The sequence below is a fragment of the Cottoperca gobio genome, chromosome 13, assembly GCF_900634415.1.
Source record: "Cottoperca gobio chromosome 13, fCotGob3.1, whole genome shotgun sequence".
NCBI lineage: Eukaryota > Metazoa > Chordata > Actinopteri > Perciformes > Bovichtidae > Cottoperca > Cottoperca gobio.
This window is the reverse complement of record NC_041367.1, coordinates 13215851-13237039: the sequence shown is the minus strand read 5'-3', so window position 1 is coordinate 13237039 and position 21189 is coordinate 13215851. Positions and strand designations below refer to the sequence as shown.

The 21189-nt window shown below is 38.9% G+C and overlaps 2 protein-coding genes and 1 pseudogene across 2 annotated transcripts; 1 reads left to right on the top strand and 2 right to left on the bottom strand.

Annotated features, from left to right (window-relative positions):
- Positions 1 to 749: 749 nt before the first annotated feature.
- LOC115017803 (extracellular calcium-sensing receptor-like) lies at positions 750 to 4008 on the top strand (annotated as a pseudogene).
- Positions 4009 to 5045: 1037 nt separating this feature from the next.
- On the bottom strand, positions 5046 to 8147 carry LOC115017980 (extracellular calcium-sensing receptor-like). Its single transcript, XM_029446755.1, is given in 7 exon segments — positions 5046 to 5959; positions 6173 to 6296; positions 6389 to 6610; positions 6730 to 7242; positions 7245 to 7556; positions 7657 to 7942; positions 8029 to 8147. Coding segments are annotated over 7 exon segments (2490 nt in total).
- A 1745-nt stretch (positions 8148 to 9892) lies between these two features.
- On the bottom strand, positions 9893 to 13629 carry LOC115017490 (extracellular calcium-sensing receptor-like). The gene is given in 8 exon segments (XM_029445979.1): positions 9893 to 10503; positions 10505 to 10552; positions 10554 to 10954; positions 11082 to 11205; positions 11825 to 12055; positions 12211 to 13014; positions 13107 to 13377; positions 13525 to 13629. Coding segments are annotated over 7 exon segments (2310 nt in total). The 5' UTR covers positions 13344 to 13377; positions 13525 to 13629; the 3' UTR covers positions 9893 to 10038.
- Between the last annotated feature and the right edge of the window lie 7560 nt (positions 13630 to 21189).

Sequence of the window (21189 nt, the reverse complement as noted above, 5' to 3'; positions counted from 1 at the left end):
GGAGAGTTGTTGATTTAACTCTGTAGTTTGAGGCACTGGTTAATGGTATTGCCTTATTTCAAATATGGTTTCCATGCGAGTAGGTTGTCCACTAATCACAGTGTTGGTGGTTTTCAAATGTATTAGGCTTGCAAAGCTATCTAGTTAGTTTTTATTTATTTTGAATATGATGAACGTAATTCCAATGTCAAAACAAAGCAGTAATACAAATTGATTATGAAAACGTTAAGGACAAAAGAGAAAACTTCAAAAATGTTTTTTATGTTTATTCATGAATTAAATATCAGATAAATTGATGAAAACTCTGTATTACAAAAGAAATGCTACAATATCTGATTTTACTCATATACTACTACTATATGTACAGTGAATGTACAGCAGCTGTCTAAATCTCTGCAGTACAAAATAAAAACTAATGTACAGCAAACAATACTAAATATAGTCAGTATGATGTATGAAACAAAAGTAATCTGTCTTCTTTCATCTGTTTGCTAATGTATGTGCAATGTGCATAAGGTCCAAAGGTCAACAAACTCAATTAGGAGAAAATAAACTATTCAATCTAAACTATAAAAAACTGAGGTGTGTGCAGGAGGGTTACTGGCTTAAATGAAGTCACAACTACTGTATTTGGGCGGTACCCTCAGATGTATGCGTGCGAACTCCAGTGCATAAATCAGCTGCGTCCTGGAGTATTGTACTCCTTTGTACGTCTCCAGAAAGGGAAGCTACTCCTCGTACATTCAGCCATGGCAATACTGGCAGCAATGCTGGCTGCAAAGCTTCTCATGTTTCTTTTTCTCTTTGGGGCCAAACCTGGTTCATCTGCTGCTCTGGATAACTGTGTTCTCTTGGGAGAAGAGGAGAAAAATAGTCTGTATGAAGATGGAGATGTAGTTATAGGGGGCTTATTCCCTCTACACTACAGCCCGGTGTCTTCTCTTCCAAAATACAAAACAAAAAAACCGCCTGATATGTATAAGTAGGGAGTGAATATTTGAATGTTTTTGATAGTCGTTGGATTATGCACTACACAGCAGGATTATATTTTTATTGTGTTTCTGTTTATTTTATATGATTATGTCTGTATGTTAATATACGTATACATTTGTGCTGTGTGACAAACTGCTTTTCACTTATGTACAGTTTCAGTTCTCGTGCATTGCGCTGGATGCAGACTATGACTTTTGCAATCAAAGAGATCAACCAGCGTAGTGACCTCCTGCCACAGATCAAGCTGGGTTTCCACATCCGTGACAGCTGTGATGACATACCTGTGTCTCTGATAAAGACTACTGTCTACTGTTAAAACCATGCTTCTCCAAAATGTCAATTTAGCAGAGAAAAGAACAGCAGCCTCATTTCTTCTTTCTGATAATGCATTTTTCAGATAATCAATCTTTTAAGTGGTTTAAAGTGTCAATTAATTAAAACAATGGTGAAACATAGTTTTCACTGCACAAGAATAAATTATTTCTTGCTGTCAGACATTCAGGTATAGAGTACTGTATTATGTACCGGTATCATGATTAAAGTGTACAAAATTACAATCGTATCTTTGGAAATGTATAAAATATGTCCATATTTTAATATCAGTGTTAACTCATCTTTGACTTTTACAGTTAAGTGGTTAGGTTCCTAGTGCACTCGTAAAGCAGCTTTTAAGAGTGCCAACGTGTGCAGAAGGTTAATTACTGTGTTCTATCATACCAGGTGAGCTATTTTGCATCCTGCAGCTGTTTGAGTAACCAAAGGATGTTATTCAGGTACATTTGGGTCTAAGCTAATTTCACGGCTTGTGTGATCCCAACACATGTTGGTCTCTAGTTTATTTTTTGCACAATCTATTTTGTCTTGTTCATATACATATTCTATATTATATATAGGTCTTACAGACAATAATTTATTTAAAATTATGAAAATTATTTAAATGTCATTAATTCATTAAATTTCAACTGTATCTATATGTTTTATTTGTTAGTTTTTTTTACTGCAGATGGCGTCCTCAAAGGTCATCATTAACTTCAGTAGTGAGTCAGAGATGCAGGGCATTCTGAGAGAGATCCAACATCGCAATATAACCGGCCTGCAGTGGATCGCCAGTGAAGCTTGTGCCACTGCCAAATCACTCTGGGAAAAGTTTGGAGATCTGAGACACTCAGATTTGCTATCCGAAGAGCAGATGTGATTCCAGGGCTTAAACAACACGTCACTAGTCTCAGACCATCCAATATTCATGAATCAGCTTTCTTTCACCGTCAACTTTGATCGTCACTTTGATCAAAACGGTGACCCCTATTGCTTATTATGATCTCATGAACTGGCAAAGGAGGCGTGACGGCTCACTACATTTGGTGAAAGTAGGTTTCTATGACGCCTCCTCGCCCGCTGGACGCAGCCTGGTCATAAATGACTCAGTGATTCAGTGACCTGTTGGGAAGCAGGTGTGTTCTCTGCAAACAGGCTTGAGACCATGTTCACCTCTAAGACTGTTGTATGTACTGTTGATCAACACATCAGCTAATTTGTTCTCATTGATGTGCAATATACTTTATTGTTAGATAAACAGAGGAAAATGATTTCACCTTCAAATTCAAGCTTACATCAATTGCATGTGAATGTCTCAATACTAATTGAGATAATACTGTTATTGTAATGGGAATTTGTGTCGTTGAAGTGATTACACCTTTTAGTCTCTATCTGAATTAGATTTTGCAGAGTCCAGTTTTGCATAACAAATTACAAACGCTGATGAATATTAATTGAAATCTGTGTCTTTCTGAGTGTCTGAACTTTGCCTCTCAGACTTCCCGGTCTGTATGCAGCGACAGTTGTCCTCCAGGTTCCCGCATCTCCAGGAGAAAGGGGGAACCCATCTGCTGTTTTGACTGTGTCCACTGTGCTGAGGGAGAAGTTAGTAATACGACTAGTGCGTTGTGTTCTGGTTTATATCGCACTTCTCCTGTGTTGTCCGGCTTGTATCTAAAAGTGGCTTCTTTAATCTAAAAGGGTCTCTTCTCCACCCATCTTCAGATTCTGTAGAGTGCTCACGCTGCTCAGAGGACACATGGCCCAATGAAGCCAGTGATCTCTGCATCCCAAAGACTATTGAATTCCTGTCTTACCATGAGTTAATGGGTATTGTGTTGTGTGTTGTGTCTGTGCTCGGAGCTTGCATTTCACTCTCCATCTTCGCCATATTCTTCACACACAAAGACACACCACTGGTTCGAGCCAACAACATGGAATTGAGCTTCTTTCTCTTGATGTTTCTTGATGTCTGTTTCCTTGTTGGCCTGTTGTTCATTGGTGAGCCTTCAGACTGGCTTTGCCGTATCAGGTATCCAGCATTTGGGATCAGTTTTTGCCCTTTGCATTTCATGCCTCCTGGCCAAGACAGTAGTGGTCCTAATGGCTTTTAGGTCCACACTGCCAGAAAGTCATGAAGTGGTTTGGATACAACCTAGCAGAGAGCCAGTGTGCTTCTAGGGACAGCTGTTCAGGTAGAAACAATTTCCATTAATCAACTTTAAATATTGTTTGACACGTTGATTGAAAATGAAAATCCTGTTTTTCCCTCTGCTCAGATAATAATCAGTTTTATCTGGCTGCTCACCAGTCCACCTCATGCCAACAACAACACAGATCACAGTGCTACTATCATCGTTGAGTGTGTTACTGGTTCAGAGGTTGGCTTCTGGTGTGTTCTTGGATACATCGGCATCTTGGCCTGCATGTGCCTCCTAATGGCATTTTTGGCTCGGCAGCTGCCTGATCATTTTAATGAGGCGAAGTTCATCACCTTCAGCATGTTGATATTCTTTGCCCTGTGGATTACTTTTATTCCAGTTTATGTGAGCACAGCTGGTAATTATACAGTGGCTGTGCATATTTTTTGCTATTTTAGCCTCAGCTTTTGGTCTCCTTTTTTGCATTTTTGCTCCAAAGTGCTATATCATAATTCTGGAACCAGAAAAAAACTGCAAGAAAAACATGATGCTAAGATGAAAATGACAGACAGTACATTACATGTGTTGCTATATTCTTTTGACATGTATAAGCACATATGACCTATTACTGTGCTCTAAATACAGTAAAGCAAACTTTTTTATAATACTGTTAATGCTTAATGCTTTTCCCTTAAAAGTTGTTTTCTCTTATGCTGCCAATATTGCCAGTTTGTTACAACTAATTAATTTGATCTATGCATATATCATTTGATTTAAAACATTTTTTGTTTTGTTTTGTCTTGTCATCCAAAGAGGCTACCGAAAAAACTTTATTTCATAGAATATTAGATACAGGAGAGCACATCTCATCGATGGTAATAAGTTACTGTTTTGTGTTATTATTTTTGAGTGTATTATTTACAGTAAATGATACGGATAGAATAATAAACATCCAGAGAAAGATGCAGTTTTAAAACATTTTTTTTTTTTAATATGATGAATGTAATTTCAGTGTCAAAACATAGAAGTTATACAATAGATTTATTTTTGTTTGATTATGAAAAAGTTAAGGACAATAGAGTACACTTCAACAAGAGTAATGATTCGTAAGTAATTTTAATTTGGGGAAAATGTTTAAATAGGAAAACCATTTATTTAAATTAGGTTTGGAAATATAACACAAACACAATCACAGCCAGATGTTTGATTTTTCTTTATTGGCAAATATACTTAAGACAAAACAACAAAGTGCTTGTACTACTCTATAAGATTGTGAATTATTATTCATTTATATGTATGTTAAATGCATATGTGCAGTTAATTAAAGTGTGTCGCAAAATATTAGCAATTCATATTCTTATCACACAAAGAACAGAGAGACCTTAGTACACAGTGAAAATACTCTGCATGATTTTACATTCTTTAATGAATGATTCAATAAATACACAGTAGAAAAGTTATCAATCATCAATTACTGGTAAATAATGATTCATAAATATAATTTCTATCCATGTACAGCTTGTATATCTTTAGTGTCATATTATGTGCGTATATTAATTAAATATCAGACACACATGATAGTGGACAATTAAGAAATCATAGATTATGGTTCATATTTTTTCCCATGACATGTTTCTTGATATTTTTCTCTGGCTTGATCAATATTATGTAACATTTAGGTGCAAAAATGCTAATTAATAAGCCAAATGCTGAAGATAAAATTGCAAATATTTCCACAGCTACAGTGAACTTCCCAGGAGAGCTGACGTACGCTGGGATAAAGGTGATCCAGACCGCACAGAATATTAGCATGCTGAAAGTGATAAATTTGGCTTCATTAAAGTTATCGGGCAACTTTCTTGCTAGAAATGCCAGGACCAAACATATTATTGCAAGGATCCCTATGTACCCAAACACTGCATAGAAAGCAACATCAGAGCCCGTGTTACATTCTAAAACAATCTTCTTATTGCTGTATCTGAAAACCATGTCTGGGAAAGGTGGGTTTAACTTGAGCCACAACACACATGTTACTATCTGAATCAAAGTGCAGGAGAAAACTATGATCCTTTGCTGTGCAAGACCAAACTTTCCTGCAAATTTGCTGCCAGGAAATGTGGTTTTGAAAGCTGTAACAACAACAATAGTTTTTCCCAAGACACAGGAAATACAAAGTGCAAATGTCACACCAAAAGCTGTGTGGCGCAGCATGCATGTCCAGACTGTAGGTCTGCCGATGAAAGTGAGGGGGCAGAGAAAACACAAAAAAAGAGCAAACAACAGGAAACAGCTCAGCTCAGTGTTGCTGGCCTTTACCACAGGAGTCTGTCTGAAGCGGATAAAGACCATCATTGTGGCCAGAGACAGGGAGGCCCCAAGCAGGGATACAACTGTGATAGTTATTCCCATCGGCTCGTGATATGTCAGGAACTCAATTGTTTTAGGAATGCACTCATCTTTCCTCTCATTGGACCAGTATTCCTGTGTACATGGTGTGCAGTCGGCTGCACCTGTTGAACATGAACAGAAATAATCAGTTCTGTGTCTGGATGTTACATTTACTATTTGTTTTTGTAAAAAATGCAATGAAATTTAAAGCAATAAAATAAAAAATGCCACAGTCACACTGACAATGATATATCTAAACATGACATATATGCAATAACTAAATACATGCTATGACACTGGGTCGTGTTTGTTTATGGCATACATGCTTTTGATACCTGTTGAGTTGGCTATAGTTCCATCAGCACATGGGATACAGTCAAAACAGCAGGTGGGTTTTCCCTTTATTTGAGCTTTCCTGGTTCCTGCTGGGCAAACATTTGAGCACACCGACGTCGGAACCTGAGGGAAGAAAAAGTGTAAACGATGTGTTGTTTAATTGATCTTATGTTCCAAATAAATCTATAAGCTTATTGCAATAAAAAGTATTTTACCATACTCCCTGTCCTCCACACAATTTCTTCCTCCCGGATGCTGAGCTTATACTCACTGTTAGCAGCAGAGGAAAAATGACCCAGTGTGACATGTTGCACCTGCCCATCAATCAGCTGCCAGTTAATAATGTCATAAGAAGCAGGAGGGTCACCATTGACATCAAAAAACACATCATCTCCAAACTGATTCCTAAAATTCACCCTGTGAAGTTGATCAGTGACCTTTGAAAGAGAACATATTATTTGTTATATATTTCCAATTGTTCTTATTGACAAGATAACTTCTACACAGATACATTCATAGCTTATTTGTAGATTTTACGTGCACTATTTCTTCTCACCTCTTTTGGCTGAATTTCTGACGTATTCAAACATGACCTCACTGTTTTTTCTCCGACTGGTTTGCAGAATACCAACTGATGTAGGGCATGCGCAATGGCATACACTGCCTTATACACATTATAGGACACTCTGAGATGTGTGACATTGAAGAACATATCCCGGGAATTCATTAATGTCTCATAGCCTGTGCATTTTTCAGTCGTTGCTTCAGTACCTGTGTCTTCCCCAGGTAAAACAGGTCGACAGCCCACCATAATCTCCCAGAAATCCCTCACAAAAGCTGCACTTGGATCAGTGTAAGGGCTAATGCCTGTAAGGAATTGTTTTAGATTTGGAATAGCCATCTTCTGCACAACAAAGCCTAGGGCTCCACCAAAAGCTTGGTAGATTTCAGGTGTGGAGGGTCGACTTGCTGTTATCCAGGCCTCGCTGGCAATCCACTGAATTCCTGTAATGTTCTGTTTCACAATCTCTTTCATCAAAGGGTAAAAGTCACCCTCTGGAACAAAAGCAGCAGAATGACTTTGACAGATGACTGCTTAATGATTTCCACGACATCCAGAATTTTATCCTCAGTGTATGTACGAAGAATTGTCCCGACAAATGCAATACAAACCCCAAGCTTTTTAACCTCCTCAGTAAAAGCCAGGATCCCATTTCGCCCGTAGTCATTGTCTGACTGTATGGCCCCAATCCACTGCCAGCCAAAACGTTTGACCAGTGCTGCCAAAGCTTTTGCCTGGAAGTAGTCGCTGGGGATTGTTCGTAAAAATGTAGGATATTTAGCTTTATCACTCAGGCAGGCACATGTTGAGAAGTAACTTACCTATGAAAAGAACACCAGAAGAAGTATGAATAAATACAACTACACAAACATAAAATGTCATGGAACACTAATGCAGTAAAGATTTCAATAAATCTCTTACTATCGGTACTTGAAATGGTCCAAGAGTTCCAGCGACAGCTAAAGACTGAGATGATCCCGACTCTGCTATGAGGGCAGATATAGCTGGAGGACAAGGGGAATTCAGTTCTATCTCCTCTGGTCCACTAGCCAGTGCTAGTGCAGCACGTAAAGTATTTGTAGGAGATGCACAGGAGTTAAGGATCCTATAGCCAAGAGATATGTTTGGCAGGAGAGCAGGATCTTTGTTGATTTCTTCAATTGCAAATATCATCACTTGGGTCCATCGAAAAGCTCGCAGGTCAAATCTAAAAAAGGTTAGGGAAATTATACTAGTTTATAAGATAAAAGTAGAGGAGCATGTATGAAGTAAGTCAGATGCATCACAACTTACCCTGCACACTTCACTCCAGGCGGCTCGCTCTTGAACGTAGAAGTGCTGCTTATCTCTTTGTTGAAAACCGGGAAAATACCCCCCATCATTATGTCTCCCTGTTTGAACAAACTTGGCATGTCAAACTTACTGAAAGGTTGACAGCCAGAAACTCTATACAGGCAAAAAACACACAGAGATAAAATAATAGCTATCTGCAGCTCATGCATGTTGGCTTGATATCTTTTGATAGAGCTGAGGACAGAGCTCTTATAATAACAACTGCGTCTGATGCAGCTAGACCTGCTCTCTTTTCATAAAAGGCTAATGTATTTCCCATAGGGTTCAGCGATGTTAGATAGGTAAGATTAGTACAACAGGGAAAGGTGATTGCTATATTCAGGACACACACTATGCACGCTATCATGCTAATGTATATCACGCACACATTAGAGAATCAGAGCCAACACAATCTGGCAGCAATCTGCTGGGCACAGTTCATTTCTAAAATAGTGTGGTAATGTTTGTTGAGCTTCATAGTGAAGCTAATGAGATGGAGGCTGAATATAGGGCCAAGAAAGATTTGTGAAGTGGAGCATTGCAAATAGGTAAACACTGTATGAGTCATAAAAAATGATGTTGTACCAGGGAGTGCACTTAGTAGGGACAATTTTTGCGTGACAGCCAATATGCAAAGTTGTGTATATGTACACTTGCACATCTTGCACATGCACAAACATGCAGGAGTCTATTTGTGCTTTTTCAGAAAGGGTGATGCTCATTAATTTAATTTAATTTAAAATAGGTTTGTTTTAGTTTTTTACGTACTTTTATTGTTTAAAAAGCCATAATGACAATAACATTTTTAATCTGTTTTATAGATGATAAGGAAAAGGCCTGAGAACGGTGTGAGTAGTGAATTTTAAGTTAGCTGATGAGGTGACAGGTTGTCTTTATGTTCCCCAGAAGAAAGTTGATTACCAGCGTAACACTTTATAATAAATGTAGTGACTTATCATTAATGAATGCATCCATTGATGCATGACCCTGCGTGTGCACCCCTCATTAATGAACCTGTGTAATAAACTTGAGTTCCAAAGCAGTTGTGAATATCCAAAAGATAAGCGTGTGTGATTTGTCAGCAGTAACACGTCATTTACTTCTCAAGAGTTGGACACAGGACTACTGTATCCAATTTTTCTTTTCTTAAAACTCCAGGTACAATAGGTGACTGCTTGAGCTGACTCTATGTGTATGCAGCAGTGATGGCAAAACAAAGCTTTCCAGAATAATGAACTCTTTCGAAGGGACTATACAGACAACACAGTGACATCTGCTGGGCAACACTTGATTCTACATCTATGAAAGGATTAAAACAAACGTGATTCAAAACATAAATAATTAACCCTGCCATCTTTAATATTTTAGTCAGTAGTTCAAACAATATTACAAATATTTCATGACAATGTCATTGTGTTAATGTCCAAAAACATTTGGCCTAGTTATAACCAGATTATACAGAAAACCACATGTGCCATGAAGCTCTCAAAGGGTGCTACTGTGAAGACTTAAATACACAATGTTACAATGTTAATGCTGCTGTGATGTTCATATCACATAAAATAAACTAATAAATGAACATATACAGAGAAACAACATTCGGTTTATTTAGGTTTCAAGTGATGTTGAGTAGGAGGAGCCATTTGTTTCATGTTCCCTGTCATGTTATTAACTTGTACAATATTTCTTAGTCTGTCCTACACTGAAATGACCCCACTAAACAACATGTTGGCTGAATGTCATTAATGAATCTTGTACAAACTTTTCTGTCCAACATGAATATAATATATTGTGATCAAATATAAATGGAATAAAAAGACCTGAGTCAGTGGATTAAATTTAATCAAAACAACACAACAAGTGAATTTCAATGTCTTGTGTTTCTACAATATCTTACAATGCAATAGTGTTGGTTTATTTGTTGTTACTCTAAGGATATTTGTTTTGGAGGACACTTTTATTAGATACAGATTAAAGAGTTATTGCTGGTATTTTCCCCATCACATGTTTTTTTGTGTTTCGCTCTGGCCTGAAGATAATAATATAACATTTTGGGAAGAAAATGCACACCAGCAAACCAAAACTAGAAGCCAGAATGGCAAATATCTCCACAGCCACAGTGAACTTCCCAGGAGAGCTGACATATGCTGGGATAAATGTGATCCACACTGCAGAGAATATCAGCATGCTGAAGGTGATCAGTTTAGCTTCATTAAAGCTGTCTGGCAACTTTCTAGCAAGAAAAGCAAGTATAAAACACAAGAGAGCAAGAAGTCCGATATATCCCAACACAGCCCAGAATCCAACAGCTGAACCCAGGGCACACTCTAAGATTATCTTATCTTTATAGTACTTCATGTTCTTCTTTGGGAATGGAGGGTTTATTGTCAGCCAAAGAATACAAATCACAACTTGAATGAGGGTGAAAACCAGGACAGCTGAGCCTCTGCTGTGCAGGCCCGAACCATTTCATCACACTACTACCTTGGAAGTGTGGCCCTGAAGGCCATCAACACCACTATAGTTTTCCCCAGAACACAAGAGATACAGAGGACAAAGGTGATGCCGAATGCTGTGTGTCGCAGCATGCAGGACCACTCAGAGGGCCGGCCGATGAAGGTCAGAGAACACAAGAAACATAGTTTCAAAGAGAAGAGCAGCAGGAAGCTCAGCTCAGAGTTGTTGGCTCTGACAATGGGAGTCTCTTTATGAATAAACAAAATTATTACTGTCAGAAGAGATAACAATACGCCAACGCAGCCAAATCCAGTTAAAAGGGCTCCCATGATCTCTTTGTAGGAAAGGTATTCAGTCGGTTTTGGAAGACACTTGTCTTTCTTTTCATTTGGCCATAATTCAGGAGGACAGATCAAACAGTCGGGGGAATCTGTAAAATAGATGAAATTATACAGAAATACAATCATTACTCCAAAATGAAATCAAACCGTTTAATTTAATTTAATCAATATATTAATCTTTTTATTTATCCTCACAATTTTGAAATCCTTACTCACTTGACTGATTGCTTATTGTTCCCTCAGGGCACTCAAAGCAGTCAAAGCAGCACACAGGCTTAAACTTGTTTGTGGCCTTACGAGTCCCTGGTGGGCATGGTTCTCTGCAGACAGACCTTGGGACCTTAATAGGCAAAACACAGCATGTAAAATCTCAATGATGCAAGAAAATGTTTTTGTATGTCTTAGTCATTGCAATATTTATAAAGTTCCTATAAAGTAAAAGGACCAACATTAAAATAAAGGACAAACATCTAATGGGTGAAAACACTGGTTTATTTTTTTTTACAGTGCACCAATAATCTGCCAACAAATCTAAAACGGACCAGTTCACAGAGCCCATTTAAGTATCATGTAACATATTACATTTTTATGTTTAACTTTTATGATCAAGATAATGCAAATAACTGGAAATGAGCCTTTGGACTTTTTTGTGTCCTCTGTGATTTTTTCTTAAGGTATGTAATGACTGCAGCACAGTATATTTGTTTTTAAATCATCAAATAAATTCAACAAATCAATCAGTTTTCTATTGTGTCAAGACTACCTCTCCATCTTACATGTTGCATATGTGTGGGGACTGACCCCCCACAGTGGCAGCTGACCTGGAAACTTTCATATCACTTGTGGTGGCCACAGAGTATCCACGTCAGCTGTCTCTGCACACAAGATATGCAGGATGGAAATATAGTCTCTTCACTAAGAGAACCTGGGTTGCACATGCAAACTTCTGTTTACTTTACCTGATTCCTGTTTCCTCCCCAAACTATGTTGGTGTTGTCTTTAAGTTTTAATTCTTCCCCCTTTGGTAAAGAGGTATCATAGTGACCAATATTTACAATGTCCACAGAGCCATCTTCTTTTATCTGCCAGTTAACTAAGTCATACTGGGCAACTGAGTCTCCATTTTCATCAAAGACAACTTTAGCCCCGTTCTGTGTCGTGAAGTTCACATGCTTAATGTGTTCCAACACCTAGAGGGACAATTGGCACATTTTAGCAAACATACATTCAGTATTCAAATGGTACAATAATACCTAACATAATTAGTTTGACATTAACCACAACACCTAGAATCACTAAATACTAAATAAGCATGTTATTCCTTAGTAAATATACCAGAACTTACTAGCTCAGGCTGAACTTCCTTCTTGTTCACACAGGGCCTTCCCGTGGTGGGATTTGAGCCATTTTTACATTGCAATAGAGCGTGAAGGGCATATGCAACCAAGTACACAGCTTTGTACACATTATTCTCAGCCCTGAAATGTGTCACGTCTGTGTAGTCACTGGAGACTGTCCTCAGATCCTCTGTGCCAGTGCACATAGTCGATGTATTTGATGGAGAGAAGCTGCAGTCAAAGAACATCTCCCACATAGCTTTAATTATTGCACTCTGTGGTTCATCCGAAGGTTTAAAGCTGAGTAAGAATTCAGCAAGACCTGGTATGGATGCCTGAGGGAGGGCAAAGCCCATTGCCCCCTGTAAAATGTTCTTTCTCTTGACAGACGCCAGGTCTACTTGTGTTATCCAAGACTCACCACCAAGCCACTGCTTTCCAGTTATGTTATAATTCTCAATTTTTGACAGGAACGATTTGTTGAAAGACAAGGACAAAAACAACAGGATCACCTTTGACGAGGATCCCCTTAGCGTCTCTACAATAGCAGCCAACTTGACTTCAGATGTCTTAGAGAAAGGCAATGTGTATTCAACACATATGCCCTCTTTCTTTGCTTCCTTAGTGAATTCAGCTGTACCTGTTTTTGAGTACAAACCTCGAGAGTAAATAATCCCCACCCAGCGCCAATCAAAGTATTTCATAAGCTGCACCAGGCCGATGATTTGGAAGCGGTCACTTGGCACAGTTCTGAAGAACGTGGGGTACAGTCTTTTGTCACTCAAACAAGCACAGGTTGAAAGATGGCTTACCTTCAAAGAAAAAAATAAACATGGGAAATACAATAAATCTTTACATCTCATTATACCAACAAATTGGACAGTTTACAATAATTTCTACTCACCTGTGGAATGGATAGCGCACTTAGTATGACATTTATGTCTTCACTCACTCCAGAGGATGAATGGCCTATGAGAGCCTGGACACGACCACTGCAGCCCTTTGAATCCTCTCCATTCACAGCTTCTACAGCTGCTCGTATCAGGTTTTCACTCCCACAGCCGTTGTACAGACTATAACCCAGACTAACTCCGGGGAGAAGTTTAGTATCTCTGTTAATCTCTTCCACAGTAAAAATCATTGTCCGGGCAAATTTCAATTCCCTGGAATTCCACCTGTAAACACAATGTTAAGTGTTTGCACATCACAAATAAAGAAGTTATGAAAGCTTATCATCTTGCAACACATCAGATCCGCACATAAAATAACATGTTATTTCATCCATACATTGCATACAGTTTTTATATATTTGTGGCACTTACTTTGTGCAGTATGTATATGGAAATGCATGATAGCCATTATCTATCACTGTGCGAGTACTAGTCAGAGAAAAAACTCCTCCTATAGTAAGATCCCCTTCTTTTGAAAACTCCAAGAACCCTGTCTGCCCGATCATTTTGCATGTTTGGTTTTCTGACCTCGTCCTTGCCAGCAGAGTGAATAATATGATAGTGATCCAACCCATCACGAACCACCCTCCCCTTCACTGAAGCAATTCTAACCTGGAAGTTGACCTATATAGCTTTTTCTACCATATGAGGAAGATCAGCAGCCAATGTGAGCACACTCTCAATTCTCAAAAGATCATATTGTGTTTTACACGTCACTGCACTTCTAAGAAACTAATCTCGCTGATTGGCATGTCACCTTCTTTTCAAAGAATCAACAGAAGGTACTTTTAAGGTAGTGAAGTATTGAATCTGCTGCATGCTGTGCTGTGCAGTAATTGTTAGACTTGGTCATTCAGAAAAGGCTGGCCCGTTCAGGCTCTCTATAAACCTGTTAAAGGGGTGAAAACTATAATATCAGTTCCCTGTCTGTATGTTATCTTCAGCAGTCTTCTGAGCCAGCTGGTAAAATCCAGGTTAATTTTAATTGGCATATTTTTTAATATGATTTAGCAACCAGTATAAAGTTTAGCATGACATGTTAAGCTTTGCCATATAATCACGTGTTTGATTACCTCAACGTAAAGAGTCTATGCACAGGTTTTATCCCTCTGAGATCTCTTTTTCTGAGACCTGGAGCCCAGGTTGCATCCTTACTAGATGCCCGAACCACCTCAACTGGCTCCTTTCAACGCAAAGGAGCAGCGGCTCTACTCCGGGTCTCTCACGAATAGCTGAACTTCTTACCCTATCTCTAAGGGAGACACCAGCCACCCGTCTAAGAAAACCCATTACGGTCTCTTGTACCCGCGATCTCGTTCTTTCGGTCATGACCCAGCCTTCACCATAGGTGAGGGTAGGAACGAAGATGGACCGGTAGATTGAGAGCTTTGCCTTCTGGCTCAGCTCTCTTTTCGTCACAACGGTGCGGTGAAGCGAATGCAGTGCCCGTGCTACTTCGATTCTCCGGCCAATCTCTCGCTCCATCATCCCCTCACTCGCGAACCAGACCCCGAGGTACTTGAACTCCTTCACTTGGGGTAAGGGCTCATTCCCTACCCGGGGTAGGTTTCCTGCTGAGAGCCATGGCCTCAGATTTTTTGCCTTTCCAGGTTGTCTCCATCGTTTCCCACATGCACATTGAAGTCTCCCAGTAAGACTACGGAGTCCCCTACTGGAGCCCCCTGCAGGGCTCCATTCAGGGTCTCCAAGAAGGCCGAATACTCCGAACTGCTGTTTGGGGCATAGGCACAAACAACAGTTAGAGTTTTCCCCCCCATAACGCGAAGGCGTAGGGAGGCGACCCTCTCGTCCACCGGGGTGAACTCCAACGTAGCGGCGCTCAGCCGGGGACTTGTGAGTATCCCCACACCTTGGGCAACTCCAGAGAAGAATAGAGTCCAACCCCTATCTACCAGGAGTATGGTTCAAGAGCCAAGACTGTGCGTAGAGGTAAGCACCACCAGATCCAACTGGTAGCGCTCCACCTCCCGCACTAGTTCCGGCTCCTTCCCCCACAGAGAGGTGACGTTCCACGTCCCCAGAGCCAGCCTCTGCTGCCCGGGTCTGGTCCGTCGAGGACCCTGACCATCACTGCCACCCGTGTGACAGCGAAATATCATTTTTCCAAATTAACCCTTCATTACAGTTAACAAGACGTGTCACACTGAATATTAAATATGACCAAATAAATATAGAAGTTGGTCTGTTTCCACAGTAAACTGCTTTACTGGTTGGACTTCTATGTTTAGTGTAAAATGTTAAAGCAGGAAAGAGATGCATTGTGACGTATAATACAATTGAAAAAAGTCATTAAAGTGCATATTTAATCAAACAAGTTGCACATTGTCTTTTCAAAAGATCATATTATTAACTTTAATTACTCTCTAAAAAACTATAAATAATATTAATATGTCCATATAAATTACAACTTTTAAACTTTTATCAAATCCCTTGCAACCATATGTGAAAAGACTCACAAAGCAACACTGGGAATTGAATAACATGAACTGTAATTTTAGCACATTTATTTTCTTGTGTTCTTTCTATCTCTACTTGACCTACTATATATGTATTTAAAGTCATAAGTGGGCTATAATAATTAATTTAAATACATGTTTACAAACATATGCACATTTATAATGAGTTATTCAAATATATATGTTAAATAAAGACATCATTTAATAAAATGTTTTATTTAGTTTCCCCCACAGTACACTTACTGTACAGTTTTACATCACTATGCCATGATAAGAGTTTACTATAAATGAACACACGGGAGACATCACCATTAAAAAAAAATCTTTAATAGAATTATAAAGAGCTCTGTACAAGTGTACCCTTCAGTCTGACATTGTGTAAAATGTGTAGCAGAGCTAATAAAAATGTACATTAAATTCAACTGTCATTGATTGTAATCATTGTTAAGTGTCTGCTATCTTGTGTTAAAAAAGAAAGAAATAATGTTAAAAATGTAATATTCACCGAGAGCATCACCCCCTCAGCTGTTGAGGATGTTAAGGGGACTGGTACGCGTCATGACATCTGCACTTTTGTAAATGTTACATTATAGGTAAAGTTTTAGATTTAGAATTGTAACATCACATTCAAATGTAGACATAGTATGCAACTTTAATGATATATATATTTTAAAATAACCTGTTGATCTTAATAACCAGTACATATTTTGTTGGCACCCTTGAATTCTGTAGACAGGTTACCAGTTGCACATGTAAGAGGACACTCAGAAAGCTCAATTTAGTCAGGATGGATTGTAGCAAACTGGGAAGTGAGATGATGACACAGTACAAAGTAGCCAGTAGCTCTCTCTGCCCAACACTAAGTGTTGATCCCACACTACCCTCAACAAGTATGTCTTCAAACCAGTGTTTTATGTTCTTATTGGGAAAAGGAGGGCTGCAAGTCAACCAGATAAACAACACAGTTACAGGCAGAGCTCTAAATTGCTGCTGCGTGGGACACAACAATTTCATGACACTATGAGCAGCCCTGCAGGCAATCACCATATGTGCAGTTCTCCCCAGAGCCCAAGAGAGGCACACGACAAAAGAGACCCTGACAGCTACCTGGGACAACTCGGAGGGCTGATTAATGGTAACATATGGTGAACAACAGTCAAATGTCATGGTGAAAAGCATCATTGTTGTGGAGTTACTGCCATGAGCAGAACCGACTCTGTTTGGTGATGTTTTTATTCTTGTCATGTAGATTCCAAGCAGCACCACAGCTGCTAGAAAATATCTTGCGACCCATCTGCTGGTATCTAAAGGCCGCACATGTTCCACCCTGCCTGTGTAAAGAGTACATTTGATGCCATCTGAGGGAGAAAAAAAAGTGTTAGAATAATACACTTTTTAAGGAAATTAAAGAAGGCTTCTTTTACAATGATGACATCTTTGTTTTTGTTTTATATTACCTGCTTGTGTCAGTAATGCTGCTTTTGTAGAGTATGGCGCTGAGAACTTTGATGGCATCTGTTGACAAGATATGAAAGTTAGTTACTGCACACACATCACATATAACATAAACAGCGGGATGAGTATATTGTGAGATGATATGAATCTTTCAACCGTCAGACTTTTCTGCAACATCTTTACAGTGGTAACTGCTTGATAGTCTTATTGGATCTATTTAATATAGTATTTGCATCACTGCATATAAATTCACTGAATCAACCAAAAAAGAAAAAAGTCTTGCAAAAAAGTGCAGTCTTTTTACATTCCTCTCTTATCAGCAGATTTCTCACAACATCCATCTCTGATCATAAAATGTTACATTAATTACCTGTTTTTATAAGCTTAATTAAAACTAATAAATAGCTTAGAAGTTTGAAATACTTCTGCTTTTAAAGTTTACTGTATTATTTTTTGTATTTGTTCCGGCTTGCCCATCAGGAATGAGCACTGGCGATACTGTGACACACACGACTCTAGAGGGACTGAGGCAGAATGGAATGGAGGTAATGCACAGAACTACATTAGGTGAACATGCAAACCTGCACATAGCAGATCCTGACATACACCTTCTTTGATATTTCGGAGGACAGCAGGCTCACTTGGCTCTCAGACAGGATGAAGATACGGAATTCTGGAAATGCAGGTCCAAGTTCTCTGTACACAAAGCCCTGCAGGATTTTGACCTCACGGTTGCATGCCTTACAGATGCAAATACAATCCAAGGTTTTCCAGTATTCTACTAGACCAAGAGTAATGATGTGGGAGCAGTGAGCCACATATCTCAGGAGAACAGATGAAGGACAGATACTTCTGTAATTCAACTGTGTGCTGTGATTATCAGTCTTTATCTGCACAAAGGAAAATGACAGAAAAACACAAAAGATTATTAACACATCTCATAATAAATTGGTGTGAGCAGAATATTTTTTTTACACAAACACAAGAAAGGCAATTATTGCTGAGTGCACTGTTCTAAATTCAAATTCAGATTTCATTTCACATGCATTACTATGAATATATTAACATGTAACTCTGGCGCTCACCTCGGTTGCAAGTAGCAGACCGCTGCTCTTAGACAGGGAACGCACCAACAACCGCTGACATTTACACTTGCAGATATGCCTGTTTTGCTTCACAGTTCCCTTGACTCCTTGCAACAGGTTCACACAGCCATTAAAGATCATGCAGTTCAAAGTCACACCAGGAAAGAGGCTACCGTTCCTTTTGATCCTGTCATGTGTTAAAATCCTCTCTGAGGCAACACTCATTTCATTAGATCTAGAGAGGAGAGAAAAAACAAACATCAGTTCATTAAACATTATGTAGCAAATGATCACATATAAAACCCTTAACTACAGTCATACATTGCATTAATCACTCAACTGCTCAGTAAGGTAAACTGGTAAACTGCCATTTAAGAAACAGTACGAATTGTAAAACAACCTTTTCAAATCTAACAAGTGCAACATGGGGAGCATAATGACCCAACTGTGAGACTTCTCATTTGTATATAATTACAGTGAAGTGACTTTAACTTGTAATGGACTCATAAAAGCTCCTCTAGAGATTGTCTAATTGTCTTTTTAGGGGTCTCTCAATATGGTGTTTAGGCCCCGATAATTCGGTCTGGTTCCCCGCTGAGGAAATCATTCAATTAAAAGCTAATTGCTGATGAATCTGTTGGAAACCACACTGGGGTATCCAGGTCCTTGACAAAACAAAAGGCAAGTTAAAGACCAACATACAAGTGGAGGAAATAACAATTCACTCACCTCTCACGTGTCAGTGTCAGTTTTGTTTTGTCATGAATAACAGCCTTTATATGTGATGTCTCTTCATCACACCCATACTGACTGAGCTCAGCACACTGGTCCAGTCTGAGCCATGTGCCAGATGACACCATCCAAGTGAACAGTGTTAAGACAAGTACTACTGCTGTCATCTCAGAGCTTCGCCTATGGCACAGTCAGGATTCTTGCTAGATGTGTTTTATAGCTTTCTGTCTGCTGCTCAGTTGTAGGCGACAACTCAGTGGTCAATTCTCAGAGGTACAAACAAATACGTTTCTTTGCGTAAGACCTGAAGGATGTCAGGTGTGAAGAATAAATCTGACAGGAATACACATGGGCCCCATTTCCTAATAACGAGCGGACCCAGGCTCAGTTTTAAGGCTAGAGTGAATATACTGATATTATATCAAACTAAGAAACCTACAAACTCCATTGACACCAACCCTGTCATGCTAAGAAAACTAATTATGCTCCAAAGTTAGGCAAAGTTTTTGCGAGGGAAAAACGGGCATGGCCATATTGACAGGGGACCTCTCACCTCAAGAAGTCTAAATAAAAATGGGCTCTATGGATACCCAAGAGAATCGCTTTTACAGAAATACCCACTGTCTGATAATCCCATGCAATTTTGGGCAAAAATCATGCAGTTAAATATGTTATTTTCCCCTTTTCTAAAAATGGTGTATTTGAATATGTCTGCATACTGGAGTCCTTTAACAGTCTTGGAATTGCATAAACTGGGTATGACTGGACAGCTGAGACTCTTGTGGATCTAATGAGCCCACTTGTATTCATGTGTGATGTTAGTCCCCATAGTAGCCTTTTCATTGTAGTGAGACTACTTTTACTTCCTCATGTTCCCAGTTTTCAGATGATGTGCACCTTTCCTACAGTATATGGCATGGTGGCCTTTAGGTTTTGACTGATAATTGTGTAAGTGAACACACAATAGCTAATGCATGTGACTGTTAAGTGTGCATAAACACTGAATACATTTAAAAGCAATCATTTATTTAACCGTCATACAAGCACGCACGCACGCACACACACACACACACACACACAGTGGCAGCAGTTGAATTACTAACATGTTCAGTCTCTGCTCGGCAGTGTAGCCGAGTGGTACATTTATAATATACAGTTTTAAACCTAGGTTCTGTGTCGCATCTATTTCCACGAGTAAAAACTGAAAATCTATGAATAACTGTTAAAAAACCTGCTTGTGCCACCATCTAATGCTTGTGGCATGTTCTGTCCTGCAGCATAGCCCTCCACAATACACTATGGAGCTTTTTCAGGGATGACATTATGAGGAAAAGTGCAGGTGTAAATAATAAAATGAATCGATAATATCATTACTATGACAAGTCAAAATGTTTGCTTATTATATCTCAAGGGGATATACAATACAGGAGTGGAGGCAGACACAGACAAGGACCTGCACGATGCTTTGTTTATGCTTCACCAGGTGTTTGAATTTATGTATGTGTTCATCCATGTGCAGAGGAGCCATACGGTCCATACAACAATACATTGCTGGCTTCATGTTGGTCCACCAGAACCTCACGCACCCTCGAGGAAATAAACAGAAGGAAAATGTTATGTCATGCCGACCCCTGCAGCCTTGTCTGAATCACATCGTGTTTTGTGTCTTTTTAGATTTGTGGAGGAAAATAAATTGCAATTGTAAAAGAAAGTTGATATTTCTATATCATTATTCCCTCTTTAACCCTTTGACACACAAGCTATGCAAACCCCTTCTAATGCGCAACATGGGTCCAAACGGACCCCCATTGGTTTCCTATGATATTTCATGCATGGCTCAGTGTTTCTTTGCTATAATTTTGGAAATCAATTTATTTAATTATTTAATATTCCAAGTATTCATTAAATATCTTGTTTTTGATGACCACAAATTATTATTTTCATTTTTTCTTTCTTAATTTATGAACTAAAACAGTTTTTGTGTTACTACATCAGGTTTACACACATGGGGCTAAAATGACCCGTCTAAAATGACAGTTACACTACAGATACACTAACAGTTCAATATCTCACAGTGTTATCGGCTGTATGATGTATATTATGTGTGAGTGTGACAAAGTGACAACTAAAGATTTCAAATATGAAATGTGTTGTTTGGTCCAAACCACTGATATGCTAATTATATTTAACAACATTATTATTATAGTATGTCTTTTTTTCATTGTTATCACACTTTACACACACGGGTCATTTTAGACCCGTGTGTGTAAACCTGATGTAGTAATACA